We start from the raw sequence: 15,108 nt of genomic DNA on the forward strand, positions 1-15,108 counted from the left end.
ATCTCTGCTTCCATCTGCGTTCCTGGGTCAGGCCTGGAACTGAACTCAATCAAGGGACAGCGAGCCAATGAACAAATTCTCAATGGCCTGACAATCTCTGAGTCCTCACCTGGACGTGGGGGACCCCACAAAGGTACCAGGCAGTGGGATCAAGAACGTGAATGGCAAGTCATCAGAGAGGGAGGCAAACCACAAGAGACTCTTAAGTACAGAAAACAAACCGAGGGTTGCCGAGGTGGGTGGGGGATGGGACAACGGGGTGATGGGGATTAAGGAGGGCACGTGATATGATAAGCACAACTGATACACAACTGATGAATCATTGAACTATATATCTGAATCTAATGATGTACTGTATGTTGGCTAATTGAATTTAGATTAAAAATAAAAGAACTTGCCAGTGGGCCATGCTCATCCCAGGCACCTTCGCCAAGGGTCTTTCCTTCGAGGCTCTGGCCATGGGGACTACCAAGCAGGGCTGTGTGGAGGGGCCACCTGGTTTGCCTCCCAGCAGAGGTGACAGCTTCCCAGCACCTAGAAGCCTGTGCCTCCTGGGAAGGCTTTCCCTCCCCCTGAAGGGAACCTCTCTAAGAAAGAGGCTAAGGGCCATTAGAATGGGAGTTCCACAAGGCCAAGCTCTTATCATGTTCCTTGTTGCTGGGTCCTCAGTGATCGTAACAAGCCTGGCACTTAGGAAACTTTCAGTAAATACTTGTTGAATGAAAGAATGAGAAACCAAGTAGAAACACCAGAGGTTACACATAACATCAGGGATGCAAAAGAATTCACGACTAGGAGGCTTTTCCAGATCCCTAAAACCCCTTTCCTCTCCAGTCCTTGGAAATGGGATTCAAACTCTTCATTTGGAATCCTCCACGCATAACTTTCTTTCAGAGACCCCACAGCATGGGGACTGGGTGGAGGACAGGGCTTGAGCACATGGAGCCAAGCTGGGGAGTGAGGAAGGAAGGAGACAGGGCACATGCACGCGCGCTCGAGCATACCCACACACACCTGTCTACACTGCAAAGCTGGTACCCTGACATGCCGGGCTTGGTCAGCGTGGCTCAGGGCCCCAGCAGGCAGCAGCCACACACACACAGACAGCAAAAGGCTGCCTCCCATGGGTCTGGAGCTGCCTAGGCCCGCTTCTGTCTCAGCAGGTGCTGTATTCGAATGACCGCATCTCCCTGGGGAAATCCATTGTGAGCAGAGGCCAACCCGTTGAGGTCATCAGCTGCCCATCCCCACTACGTCCAACCCCAGATGGTAGGGAATCAGACTGTTGCCATCTGACAACCACGCTGACAAGTCAGCTACTGAGCTTGCCTCTCCCTCTGTGCTGGGGGAGACGAAAAGAGGGGAAGCTGAGAAGAGGGTAGAGTCATTTGAGCAGGAGGGCCGCTCCGTGTAGAAGATCCTGAGACAGCCCAAGATGTGCAGCTCAGGGCAGTGAGGTGAACCTCATTCAGGTGTGCCGACCACAGGGGGGCTGGGAGCCATACCGTCCCCGCCGTCTGGGATGCCTGCGGCCCATCACCCCTGCCCGAAGCACATCCCTCAGCCCTCAGTAAGCGTGCTGCTGAACCCATCACTTGACAGGTCGTCCAAGCTGACACCAACCTGTAGACCAGACTCCAAGAGAGTCTAAAAATGGAGACAGAGAAAGAGACCCTGAGACAAATAACTGTGACTCACTCTTTACTTAAGAGCACAGGGTACAGAGCAGCTCTTGGGGGATTCAAGGTGGGCTGGGTTTGGGGAGCTCTGCCCCTCTCCACCACTGGCTCGACGAATACAGAAGTCCATGCAGAAAATGCAAGCAGAGTCTGCTAAGGTTTCTTTTTTTCTCTCACTTTCCTTAAACGGCTAAATCCCAGACATCTTACAAGTAGGAAATATGCAAACTGCAGAAAACCCCTCATGGTCCTCAACCTTCCCTCGCCGATTACCGAAGCATCAGCCGGGAATCTCAGGTTCCTGGGTGCTCAGAAGAAGCAAGCTCCCAGGGAAGGGCCAGGAAAGAATTTCACAAGTGCTCTCCACCCATTCTCCCACTTCATTGTTCTACACCCCAAGGTCTTCCCCGGGAGGCTGAGAACTCCCCTTCCGCACCTCACAAGCAATCCTGCCCAGGAGCCGCCCCTGACTTTGCTCCTACGCTCCCCAAATCATCCACGTTCCTTCTCATCAAGGCCACAAAAACAGGCACCTCAGGAAAATCCACTCAGGGTAAATTCACGATCTCGAAACACATTTTGCTCCCCAGCCATGTCCCAGCTGTCCAATCCGTCTCTACCTCAGCTTCTGCAGCCTTCTACTGTTCTCAGCAAGCAGATCGGCAGAGCTCAAGGGGCTGCTGGCAGCCCTCTTCCTCTCCTCTGATCGTCCTCTGAAGCATCAATAAAACACATGTGGAGGCACGTGTGCCCCCCAACTCCCCCAATACACCCCCCCCTTGCATCTCTCTTCAAGGGCAAGGACCAAAGGAAAAGAAGGGGAGGGGAGCCAGGATGGGAGTGCCCCAGATCAATGGATATTTGAAACTCAAACACATGGCCCGGGACCTACGCTGCACGTGTTAATTACCACACATGTTCCCATAAAGGGGTCCGTTAAACACAAGGGGCCCAAAGAACAGAGCGAGGAAAGGACATTCCAAGGGATTAAGTAAATAGTCTGAAGTTCTGACCCTCCTCCCCTCCCAGAGCACGTGCATCTGGGTAAGATAACAGCGCCTCCCTCCCTCCTTCCCCCACTTCTCCCCTCGGGCTGCACACCTGTGGACCCCGAGCCTCAAGCCAGGCCTCCTGTCTGGGCCAGCCGCCTGTGACCTGCTACTGCCTGGCTTCTCTCCCTCCTCCCTTCCTCCTGCTATCTCTCGGAGCCTCCTCCCCCAGCCTCTTCTGCTCAGCCTTCTCCTCCTCTCCTCCGCAGGCCTAATTCCTGGCTGGCGACCAGACCCTCCGTCTCCGCACAATACACCTTTTCATTCCTTGCAGGCAGGGAGAACCGATCCTTCTGGGCCCGCTCCTCCCCTGGCCACCCCCGGCGGCCCCCACCACTCTCACACCCAGACCCGGGGCGTCCTTGCTGGGTGTGCCTCTCACCCTGCTCGAGGGCCGGGGCCGCAGCAGGCCTCAGGGCTGTGAGCCCCGGCTCTAGGGAGATCCCGTCTAGGAAACCCCACGTGTGGGCACCAGCTCAGACAAGGGGCCTTTGTGTCGTCCCACCTGCTGCCCTCCGGAGCACATTCCATTCTTAAGTGGCAGCTGAGAGAGGGACCTCGGCGGCCGACACAGGATATTACAAATGCCCTCTCGCACCCTGTCCCCCTTCCAGCTCCAGCTTCCTGGACAGGTGTGGCTTCAGGTGGCCCTTCCTACAGGTGGCCTGAGCCTGCTTTTCTCCTCGCTGCAGACAAAGAGGAGAGGATTAGCACCTAAGGTGACCCTTTCCAAAGTAAAAGGAAGGAGAGGCTCTGGGCAAAAGTCAAGTCTCCAGGGGCGAGGGCGCCCTAGCATCCCCCACCGGGCCTCTGCGCCAAAGAGAGGCTCTGCAGAACCATCTGGGAGGGAGGAGCCCATCCGGTGTAGGGGAGCAAGCTGCTGAAAACTAAGCAACTTATCTCTGCGATGAGGCTTCAGACTCTATGCCCCTATTCCGTGCACCATCCCTGGAGGAATCAGGTGACCCTGTCCTCTCCCAGCTGAATCAGCAGGAGCCCGCAATGGCTACGGGTCTGTTTCTTTTGTTGTCCACAGGGTGCAAAGCCACAGCAACCTGGGAAGTACTCCTCTGTACAGTTTAAGATCCCAGACCCCACGGTCCACCCTTCTTGGCGTGGGAGCTCCATTCAGCATCACGCCTTCAGCTCCCTTTGGTGGGGGAAATCTGGGCTGTCGGTTTTGCACGATTGCCGATTGCCTTCTACTATTGCCTCGATCTCGTGCCCCAGAACAGAGGCGATGTTCCTGAAGTCTTCAGTTGCAACAAGTCAAATTGAAGGCAGCTCCCCATTGCAACTCCAATAAATTGCAGACAGACACACAAGCCATGCACAGTGTTGAGGAGTTCAGATCTTTGCAGGAAGAAACATTCACACCCCTCTCCCACTTTGCCACCTAGAAGGGAACTGCCAACAGGCACGGCTGCCTCTCCCTGTTCTGGGAAGGACCTGGAAAGGCATCTGCTCCCTTCTTTTTACCCCCATATGCATTCCTGCTGGCAGGAACGCCCATTGGTCCGTGTTTTCTAGTGGGATCCTGATGCTCCATTTCCACATCCTCTTGGAACGCCTGAACTCAGCCCAGCAGCTTCTCCAGAGTCTCATTTCCTGCATTCAGGGAGGGTGGTTTTGCCTCCTCTTCCCATTCCCATGGGATAAGCATGTAGGGCGGGCTCCAAGGCCTCGCCTCAGTCTCCCTGCGACCACGGGTGCAGGTCAAGCCCATGTACCTCACGCTGATCCTACCCAGGCCTGACGCTCCATGTGGACATTTAAGAACATGAAGTCCCCAAGGCCCAGACACAGGTGCGAAGCCTCAAACTCAGCTACCATCTCCTGGCTGGGCTTTTACCCAAGAGCCCAAAACAGCGGTCCCGGAGTGCTTGCACACGCAATGACATTGGCATTGGTTCTGCCTGCAGCTGCTAAAGCGTGCTCACTCTCTCCCCCTCTCTTTCCCTCTCTGTTATCCCGGTGGTGAAGCCCAGTGTGTCTCACACTGGAAATGTGGTCAGCACAGCCCAGGGACCTAGTCCTCATGTTGGCTGCTCCACTAAACAGCACTCAGACAAATGCCTTAATTGAGGTTAGCCACATAATTTGTAGGGCCCGGTGCAGAATCAAAATGCAAGGCCCTTTGTTCAAAAAGCAGGAAAATAGTGCCATGAAGGACACTGAACTGCACAGTTTGATCCTCTCTTCCGTGGTCTCTCTCCTGATTTGTTTTAAATTTTTCCATTTAATGTTGTTCTACGTAAGAAGGATGAAAATCTGCAGCGTCCCGTGGAAGCCCCACAGCCCGCACCACAAAAGCGATACGCCGACGGGGTGACGAGGACGCGCACACGTGCGCCTCCTGGTCCCGCTGGGCTTTCCGTTACAGAACACAAGTTCGAAGACAGGATGATTAAGAATTCCAAAACAACGGCAGCACGGGTTGCAAGCCTGTGAGGCCAGTTTCCTCTTAGTGAAGAAAATCTGATGCACTAGAACAGTTATTAGGGAGAATCAGCAAGGGACCAAAGATGTTCAAACCAGTGTCCAAAACAAGAGAGTCGGGGCAGACTTGGACATAACTGCCTTCGCGTCCTTTTCGGTTGCCTGCTGCCTACCTGGTACTGACTGCCTGAACGGCCCAGGAACCAAGGTTCTCAGGGTCCCTGCCAGCTCTGTACGCTGCGCTCACTCACCTCCCTCAGAAATTCTGGAAGCGTGGACCCCCACCTCCGTATGAGCCTTACTTACCTCCTCCCAGTCCTTCTAGGAAGAAACCTAGAATAGGAATGGAGATTTTCTGGGGGGGGACTTCTAGCCTACACCCAGGCTCCTTCCATCTTGTCTAGAACTCTTCTTGGACTGGCTTTAGAAGCAAACATTTGGACAGAGCATAAAACTCTACTCACCTTTCCTTCCTGAGTTACCCTGGCTCAAGGGCTTGTCGGTGACTGAACCTTGGGTAAAAGGGAAACACAAAACACAGACATTCAGAACGTATCGTGGTTGGTTTCTTTCAAAGAGCTGGCAAAGCCTGCAGCTGTAACCATATGGTTATGTATATACATGCACTGTATACATGTCTGGGGACATTCTATACAAAGAACGGACATACACGTCCAGTGGTGTTTGCTTCACGTCAATGTCACTGATATTGCAGTACCAGTGAGATGAACCATGATCTCCCGGCAATAATCCTGACCAGATTTTTACAAAACTTCCCTCCACAGAACTCCCTTGGTGAAGGTTCCAGTCACTGCCCCTCACCTCCACTCCCCATCTCCCCCACATCCCGCCACTGCCGTGCTCTGAGCCATATCCAGTCAGTAGGGCCAACTGAAAAGAAGCCCCTCTTACTGAAAATGCAATGATTGACATCCCTCGCTGGTTAGGGCAGGAAATCGGCGATTTTCCATCTGCATTAAGTAGAAAATTGTTGGCCCAATTGTACTGAGTGGGCCAAAATAGTCTGAGGCATGGAAACAATTTTCTAGACGCAGCCTATTCCTCAAAGAGGGTACAGTGTGTGTGTTTGGCCAAACACTTTGCCCTGCGTCTACTAGGACGCCATGTGCACCCATCCTGCGGTCCGGGCCCTGTGGCACCTGTCTTCTCCCTGAAGCCCACACATGCAGGCCAGAGTCAGCACACCCACGTAAGGACATCTGCGGAGGTCTGGCCACGAAGAGAAAAAAAAAAAAAAAAAAAGGATTCCCTTTTTTCTCATTCTGTACTATACCTCTTTCTCCATATATTAGTTTTGTGAGAATTCAATTATATTACTCTGCATGTCTTGTTTCTAGTGCATTTGTTTGCTTTACATGAAACTTTCCAGGACATTTGCAAGGAGGGCTCATTCCTGCTTCTCCCCACACCAACCCCAATTAAGGTTTCCAGTTTCCACGTAAACCACAAATAAAGTAAACTTTCCATTTTGGCCTGCAAATCTTGGTTTCCTAATGTAGATGCTTACTGCCTTTCTTACCATTCCCTTATATAGCAGGGCCGGTAGAAAAATGAATAAAGCTTGTGAAAAAAGAAAAATGTTAGGATAGCAGGGCTGTTGGCCCTTGGCATTTCCCATAGACTTTAGAACAATGCTTTATCCTTTGCTTGCACTTAAAAATTAAAGATAAGTAAATAAATAAAACCTCATAACACACAGATACAAGAAATATGAAGTGGCTGGTGAGGGCTTTCTTGAGTGAGGGCTGAGCCACACCGTGAATTAAGGGAGAGACCCCCAAGTCCCTCACCATCTGAACGGAAGTAGGAAGTGTGGGGCTTGTGTAAATCCAAAATCCATGATCCCGTGGGTTGACCTAAGAGCAGAATTTCTCTATGCTTGTAGAGTCGGCAAGAGAAAGGACTTAATGTCTCAGTGGACTAGTGTAGTGGGTCACTATGAAGCAATGATCCCCTCCCTCGTCCAGTTATCAAAACCACCTCAGAAGCTTCGCAGAGAGGTGGACTCTGGGTCTCACTCTAGACCTGCTGGATCGGACTATTCTGGGGAGCCTAGACACCTGGGCTCTTTTTTAATTCCCCGGGCGCTGCTGCTAACAGCCAGCTTGTAAGGCCACTGGGATGAAAGTTTCCATTCCTCTACATTACGTTGTTGGGGGGAGGAGGAGCAAATATATGGCACCCAGGCCACCACGTCCTCCTCGTGTGCCCGTGATGGACATCACTTGTTGATCCTCCAGTCTTTGAGGCCGAACACCCATCCGGTTTTAAAAATCTGTCTCAACAAAGTGCTCCCAAGACCGCTAGCAGCCAGAGCGCCCTGGCTGAAAGCTTAGATGCCATTCTCTAGGAATTCCAGCCGATGCTTTGGGAAGAGAGCATCGAGCCAGAAATCTCAACTCAAAATAAGGAAATATATACCCATAGGTATATACTGAGCCGTAGCCCAGCGGACCTCAGAGCAGGTGTGTCAGCGTGGAACGCTCTCTGACCTGGAAGAGGGCTCATGACCACCCGCCATCTTTCCGCCAAGTTTCCAAGGTTCCCCCACGAGATGCAGGAGACCAGCGGAGGGGTCTCTCTCCAACTCTTTTCTTTCTTCCCGCCCCTCCCTACGGTACCTGAACATACAGGAGTTTTATTCTGCACAGAAGAGCCACTGATGGGCTTCCCATCTGCGGTGACACACCAGCAGTACCCCGTGTAAGTATGGCACTGCACCTGTTCAGGGAAGCAGGGAGGATGAAGAGAACCGTAAGTTGTGGGTCACCATATCAACAGTCAGCTCCCACCCCTTCCAAAGCCTTGCCACCGTGGCCAAGGAGCTCCTTCCACCTCTCACCCAACACCTGTCCCAACTACCTCCTGCAGGTGGGTTGGTCAGTCAACAACATGGATATGTGTCTTCTGTGGGAGCCCCCAGGCCCAACCACAGCAACCTACCTACGTCTTCCTTATGACTTTTAATGCTGAGTATCTTATATCCTATCGACAGGTCCACTTTGTCTTTCCTGTGAGGGTTCTCACCAAGACCTGAACATTCCCCCCCGCCAAGCATTGGCATATACACTCCCATCCATCTGTAATAAATTCGGTTTGGTGAACTAATCGGGCAAGTCTAAGTTGGGATGTCGCCATGGGGGGCTGAAATGACCCTTCCTTAACTAGCAGTACAAGTAGTGGGCTCTTTTTCTTCCAGCTTCTCCCAGCATCCAGTCAGACAGTTGGCCTGCCTACTGCTCAGGTGGCTCTCGCGAGACCAGGGCACACACTAGCAGTTGCCCATGAGATGACGGGGGTAAGGTAAGAACGTCACTTTACTCTGCAGCTTCTAGTTCGAGATGCCCTGCTGCCCCTCCGTGTAATCATCCTCAAGCCTCCATACTTGGGTCCACCTCGTCTGGGAATAGTAAATAAAAATGAGGCTTTTGCTTCATTTGGGTAACTATTCTCTCTCTCCCAACAGCTATCACTCTGTTCACCTCCTCTCACCCCAGCGCCCCTCTTTCCCACCCATTTTGCAATGCAGAGTTCCTAAACACAAATCAAGGCATCACTCCCCTGCTGAAAACCACTCCGTGATTTGCCACTGGATTAGGATAGAGATTAACCTCCTGTATGTGGAGCTCAATCCCCCATGATCTGCCCCCTGCCTATCCCCCACAGCCTCATTTTATACCCATGTCTTCACATACACCCTCCAATGGAACCACACTGAACCTTTCCAAGCCTGCAAACACATGCTAGGATTTTATGATTCTGAACATTTGTTTGCTCCAAATATCCAGTGGTCCGGGATACCATTCCCTAACACATCCCCAACCCCCTCCTTGTCCCTTTGTGTTCCCGCCCACTTTGTGATACACTTTCTCTGCAAAGCAATCCCAGCTTCCCCGCCTTCTCTTCTCCTGACCCTCCACATACCCCGGCTCTCTAAATTCAGAGCCCTTATCTCCCCCACCAAGACTGTGACATTCTTAAGGCAAGGGACTGCATGCTGGTTATTTTCTACCTCCTAAGCATCTACCAAAATGCCTGACATTTATTGTAGGCATTTGATGAGTTGAATAAGTGCTTCATTATCATATTTTCTCAATTCTTGGTCCCCATCAATTCTAAAAATGTAGCATCCATTTAAACAGCCCCACCACATTAAACACGGACCTCAATGACAGGATGAGTGCCAGTGCAAAGACATTAACATGTGAAAAAAAAAAGCGCTTCTTGGGATCAAGGACATTTTGGAATCAAGGATAGACAGTAACAGCATACAAACTGGCTAGTAAAGTATATAGGGGTAAGGCAAGAGAGATCTGATGGTCTGGGTGAAACCCAGAAATTATCGGTAAGGCAGAAAAGCTCCACAGTGGCTTCTGCTCTTCTATGGGTACCAAAAGCTATAGTTTTCCCCAAGACAAGGTGTTGTACTACAGACCTACCCATAGAAATCAGGACAAGAACAAGATGGGGGCATCTTACCAATATGATGACTGGATATAAACGAGGCATTTACCTCCACTGCTCCATGAAAAGAAACTACATTCAGTGCCCTTGTTCCAGTATCATATTTTTGTCCCATTTCATCTCACGGAGACATCTGTAAACCTGATGGCTATGGTTGTTGCCACGGATGCTCACCCAAGATCAGTATCTTGGGTTGAGTCAGCGCTACCTTCTGAGAAAGCCTAATGACAGAGTGGAAGAAACCCAGATAGACCTGGGTTTGAATCCGGATCCAGCCAGTTACAAATTAGGTATGTTACTTAGCTCTCTGAGCCCCATCTATAAAATGGGGAGAACACCGCCAAACCTGGAGGGCCCTGGCAAGGGAAACAGACAGGGTGAGTCCCAGTGCCTGGCACAGGAGAGGGCTGGGTACAAGGTGACCACGGTGATGATTGCTCCCAGCTGTGTCACAGACACCTGGCAAGCCAGCCCCCTTCCGGGCCAGAGCTCCCTGGTAACCTCTAGAGGTTTGGGTGGGAAACGCTCCTGGAAACTTGGGAGTTTCCCCCTTCAGATTTTGTCAGCCCTGCAGGGGATAGTTGCTAGATGATTCCTCGCCAGTGGCAGCATTTTTTTTTTTAAGATTTTATTTATTTATTTGACAGAGAGAGATCACAAGTAGACAGGCAGGCAGAGAGAGAGAGAGGGAAGCAGGCTCCCCACTGAGCAGAGAGCCCGATGCGGGACTTGATCCCAGGATCCTGAGATCATGACCTGAGCCGAAGGCAGCAGCTTAACCCACTGAGTCACCCAGGTGCCCCAGTGGTGGCATTTTAATGGAGCCTGGCTGTCTGCTTTCTCCTCCCCAGCCAGTAATCACCTGTGGGGAAACCAATCCCCGGGGCTGGGGGGCCACACTGACTCAATCCCAGGCCCCTTGGCTGCCATAGCCAGAGCCAGCTTCCCTCTCCATGAGGACTCTACCCGGCCCCCCAAGTCCAACACTGGTGCAGTCCTCTGGCCCAGTGCTGCCTGCTGGGTCTGGGTGCTGTGGTCACGCAGGCTGCGGGAACGGCTGGACAAAAGCCTCCTCCACCCAGGCATGCAGAGTCCCAGCCAAAGCTACTGAAGAGTGAATTAAATGCACGAGAATGAGGCTAAACCCAACGCTTTGTTTCAGGGGCTATAATCTGACCTCTGCGCTAAGCAGGTCCCTGGGGCCACAAGCTCACTAAGTGTGCCCATTGTATCCCTACAGGCATGTGGATGCTGCCTCCCAGCCCCCAGCCAGGCCCACAGGCCCAAACACAGCCCCATTTTCCCCAGGGCTCTCAGCATTTTCCTCGGACCAGGCTCCAAGGAATAGACTCCAGATTACGAAATCCTCTGGCTGGGAGGTGATTCCGAATCCTAGAGAACTAGAATTGAATGGAGGAATTATTGCCATGCTCCTTGGGCATGCAGCAATGGGCTCACAGAGGACTCGGGTAAGGTCTCGGGCTGCAGGAACCCAGCAGGTGACCAGCAAGCACTTCCCTTTGCCAAAGGAGCCCCATGTTATTCGCCCATGATTCTCGACCAAGAGGTTGTTTGTAAGCTGTTTTGGGGGGAGTTTCCAAGACCTCTTCTAAAGGAAAAAGAAGTTACGTGGAGAAAGAAAGCAAGGGTCATGGAGTCAGACTGCAGCCCACTTAATTAACTAGTTCTACCACTGTAGTTAAGTTAGCCACTTACCTTTCAACCCTCTGCAGCCTTGGAAATGTTCTTAATCAAACCAAGCCTCAGACTGCCCCTGTCTACTTAAAAACTGGAGATAATTATGGGGCGCCTGGGTGGCTCAACCAATTAAGCATCCAATTCTTGGTTTTGGCTCAGGTCATGATCTCAGGGTCGTGAGATCAAGCCCTGCATCAGGCTCTGTGCTCGGTGTGGACTCTGCTTGAGATTCTCTCTCTCCCTCTGCCTCTGTCCCTTCCTCAGCTTGTGCTCTCTATATCTCTTTAAAAATAAATAACATCTTTAGAAAAATAACAGGAGATAATTATACTTACCTCACTCAGTTGTTGAAAGGATTAAATTAGATAATGTAAATAAAGCACTGAACTCACACAGTAAGTGCCCAGTTAAGCTTAGCTATTTATTTTTATTATCATGTTATTTTTCAGCAACCTATCTGTTCACTCAAGAAGGGCACAGCCAGGTTCCCTGATGGAAACCAAAGAACATACTATTCTGACCAGTCCCAGGGGAAGGGGTAGTCTAAGTTCAGCAAACAGTTTGAAAAAGTTAGTAGGAGAAGGGAAATTTTGTTTTCATACAGAAGTAGTTCAATTACTCTCAGAGGAGAGAAGTAAGGCTTCTTGCAGAAAAGCAGTCAGGCTATAAATTCTATAGAATTGATGATTTACATACACATAATCAAAATGCAAATTCTACCAAGTTTGGTTTCCTACTTTGACAACTTATTTAACATTTTAAATTAATAAGTAATCCCTTTTGTTCTACCTCCCACAACCCCAGCCTCAAATTAATCAACTTTCATATTTAATGGGAAAGTCATGGGCCATGAGGAATTGCAAAGGTAATTAGCCATTTCTAGGATCTCACAGCTCTCAAAGCTCAGGGCTGATCCAGGCCCAAGGGTATGGATACAAACCATGGAGTTTGCTCCTATTCTCTCTGGAGCATGTTGGGAAAGCTGAAATGTCAACTGATGGGTCTTCCTTCAGAGACAAAAGTGTTTATATATCAACCTAAGTGAAATTACTCATTGCTTAACTATACTGTTGAATATGACTGGCATACTTAATATAGGCTTTTATACACTGAAGACGTTGTATGTAAACCTCACAGTAACCATAAATCCAAAACCTAGGATTGATACACACACACACACACACACACACACGAAAGAGAAAAAAAGCCAAACATAACACTACAGGAACTCAACCATCATAAAGAAAGAAAACAAAGGGAGAAAGGAACAGAGAACAACAACAAAACAATGAGAAAACAATTAACAACATGTCAATAAATCCTTACATATCAATGATTATTTTATTTATTTTATTTATTTTTTAAAAGATTTTATTTATTTATTTGACAGAGATAACAAGTAGGCAGAGAGGCAGGCAGAGAGAAGGGGAGAAGCAGGCTCCCCGCTGAGCAGAGAGCCCGATGCAGGGACTCGATCCCAGGACCCTGAGATCAAGACCTGAGCCGAAGGCAGAGGCTTTAACCCACTGAGCCACCCAAGCACCCCTCAATGATTATTTTAAACGTAAATGGACTAAATGCTCCAATCAAAAGACATAGGCTGGCAGAATGGATTAAAAAACCAAAACCCATCTAAATGCTGCCTACAAAGAGACTTATCTCAGACCTAAAGATACAAACAGACTGAAAATGAGGGGATGAAAAGATACTTACTACACAAACGGAAGTGAAAAAAGAAGCCAGGGTAGCAACACTAACAGCAGACAAAACAGACTATAAAACAAAGACTATAATGAGAGACAAAGAAAGGCCTTACATAATGATAAAGGGATCAACCCAACAAGAAGATATAAAAATTGCAAATATCTATGCACCCACCATTGGAGCGTCTAAACACAGAAAGCAAATACTGATGAACATAAAGAGAGAAATTGATAGCAACTTAATAATAGTAGGGGACTTTAACACCCCACTTGCATCAGAGGGGAGACCATCCGGGCAGAAAAATCACTAAACGTACTTTAAAACAGTGTGTTTTTAGGTAAGCAAATTTCACCTCTGACTCATACACTTAAATATTTTTGGCAAGAAGCCCTTTGCATCAACAGCCCAACGGTATATTTCAGGTCAACCTCTGTCCAAATTAAGACAAATGTGAAATTACTTTAAGCCTGTTCAACATTAGCCCAACTCCCAGACATCTGGAAGAATGTGGGAGGCCAGCACTCTCAACAAACACAGTGAGTAACTCTCAAGTGCGGGTAGCAGAACAAACACCAGCTCCCAGGATAAAGCAGATCAGGGACTGAAGGCAAGGACTGAAGTGAGAAAAACAAAGGAGACTCCCAGACAACGCATATAGACAACTGCTCCCCACTGCTTCCAAGCCCCAAATGGAAAACACCTCTTCTACTTCACAGCGGCTTTTCACTCACCACCAATGATCCCACCAGATCTTCCCAGTCATGCTGTATGCAAGTCCTTTATAGGACAGGCCCGCGGAGCAGAGGTTATGTGTTTAAATGTCACAGCTAGTTCTTAACAGCTTGAGAATTTGGATCCCTGGGGCGCCTGGATGGCTCAGTTGGTTAAGCATCTGGGTTCGGCTTAGGTCATGATCCCAGCGTCCTGGGATCGAGCCCTGCATCAGTCTCCCTGCTCAGCGGAGAGTCTGCTTCTCCCTCTCCCTCGGCCCCGACCCCTCCCCCTACCCCCGCTTGTTCTCTCTCTCTTTCTCAAATAAAAAAATAAAATAAAATAAACTTCCAAAGAAGAAAAAAAAAAAAAGAAGAAGAAGAATCTGGATCCCTGGATTCAAGCTGCCATAAAATTTCAGAATTGACAGAGCTGGGGAAAAAAGAAAAAACAAACCGTAATGATCACCAGTCTAACGCAAACATTTCACAAAGGAGGAAACAGGTCCGAGTCTGAGTCCTCGGACACAGCCTGTGTTCTGGCAGCTGGATGTCCCCCAGAACTGAAAGGGAGAAGGAGAAAGGCATGGCCGCTTGTGCCAGCATTTGAGGGAACTGACAGGGTCTCTTTGTGCCTTGTAACTCTCTGGCATATGGAACTCTTTTGGGGGAGATGAAGGGAGGGGTGGAGATGGAAATGGGATAAATACTCGAATCAAGGAGGCGGCTGGAAAAGTCTCTTGCTCCAGCTGGGTAAAAGGATGTTTCCGGTGTGGTTCAGGTGACAGTATTGGTGGGGGGTGCTCCACTGTGGCCCCTGCCTGGCCTGCTTTCCTCTGGCTGTTCCTGGGGGGCTTCTGTGACAAGAGCAGGACCCTACATCCCAGAGTAGCTCCTCTGTTGTTAGGCATTTGCTCTCCTTGTTGCCAAGGGCCCCCAGATGCCCTAGGCCAGTCTCCTCTGCTTCTAACTCCTGCCACACTGAGATGCTTTTGAAGACCACAGGTGTTCCAGAAGGTGTGACCAGGAATTACCGGGGGTGAAGCTCTCTAGCCGAATAACTTTGGAAACATTGGGTTAAATAAAATCAAAAGATTTCTTGATTATCTGACTTAAGACTCTGAGAAGTCAGATCATGATTAAGCTCAAAGAAGAAGATAGTGTTTGCAGCAACTCCTAAACTTATTTAACGGGGGGAGCCTCCCTTAATTTTGTGTGGGGAGCATTTCGTGGGACTGGTGGTCTCTGAAACGTGCTTTCAGAAAAAGACAACGTAATGAGCTGTAAGGCTTTGCTGCGTTTCCTTGCTTTTCCCAGTCCGTCCTTTTTAGAGCCCCAGATCGG

General features: G+C 49.7%; 1 protein-coding gene across 1 annotated transcript in view; it reads right to left on the bottom strand.

The window, feature by feature from the left end:
- Window positions 1-5,590: 5,590 nt before the first annotated feature.
- SMOC1 (SPARC related modular calcium binding 1) overlaps window positions 5,591-15,108 on the bottom strand; it is a 97,189-nt gene continuing 87,671 nt past the window's right edge. The window contains exons 4-5 of the mRNA XM_032849399.1: window positions 7,810-7,909; window positions 5,591-5,679 (exon numbers count right to left, since the gene is read on the bottom strand). Of these exons, the coding sequence (XP_032705290.1) occupies window positions 5,624-5,679; window positions 7,810-7,909 (156 nt within the window). The 3' untranslated portion in view covers window positions 5,591-5,623. The remainder of the gene's footprint in view (window positions 5,680-7,809; window positions 7,910-15,108) is intronic.

The sequence above is a fragment of the Lontra canadensis genome, unplaced genomic scaffold (assembly GCF_010015895.1).
Source record: "Lontra canadensis isolate GAN:19392208 unplaced genomic scaffold, GSC_riverotter_1.0 scaffold227, whole genome shotgun sequence".
NCBI lineage: Eukaryota > Metazoa > Chordata > Mammalia > Carnivora > Mustelidae > Lontra > Lontra canadensis.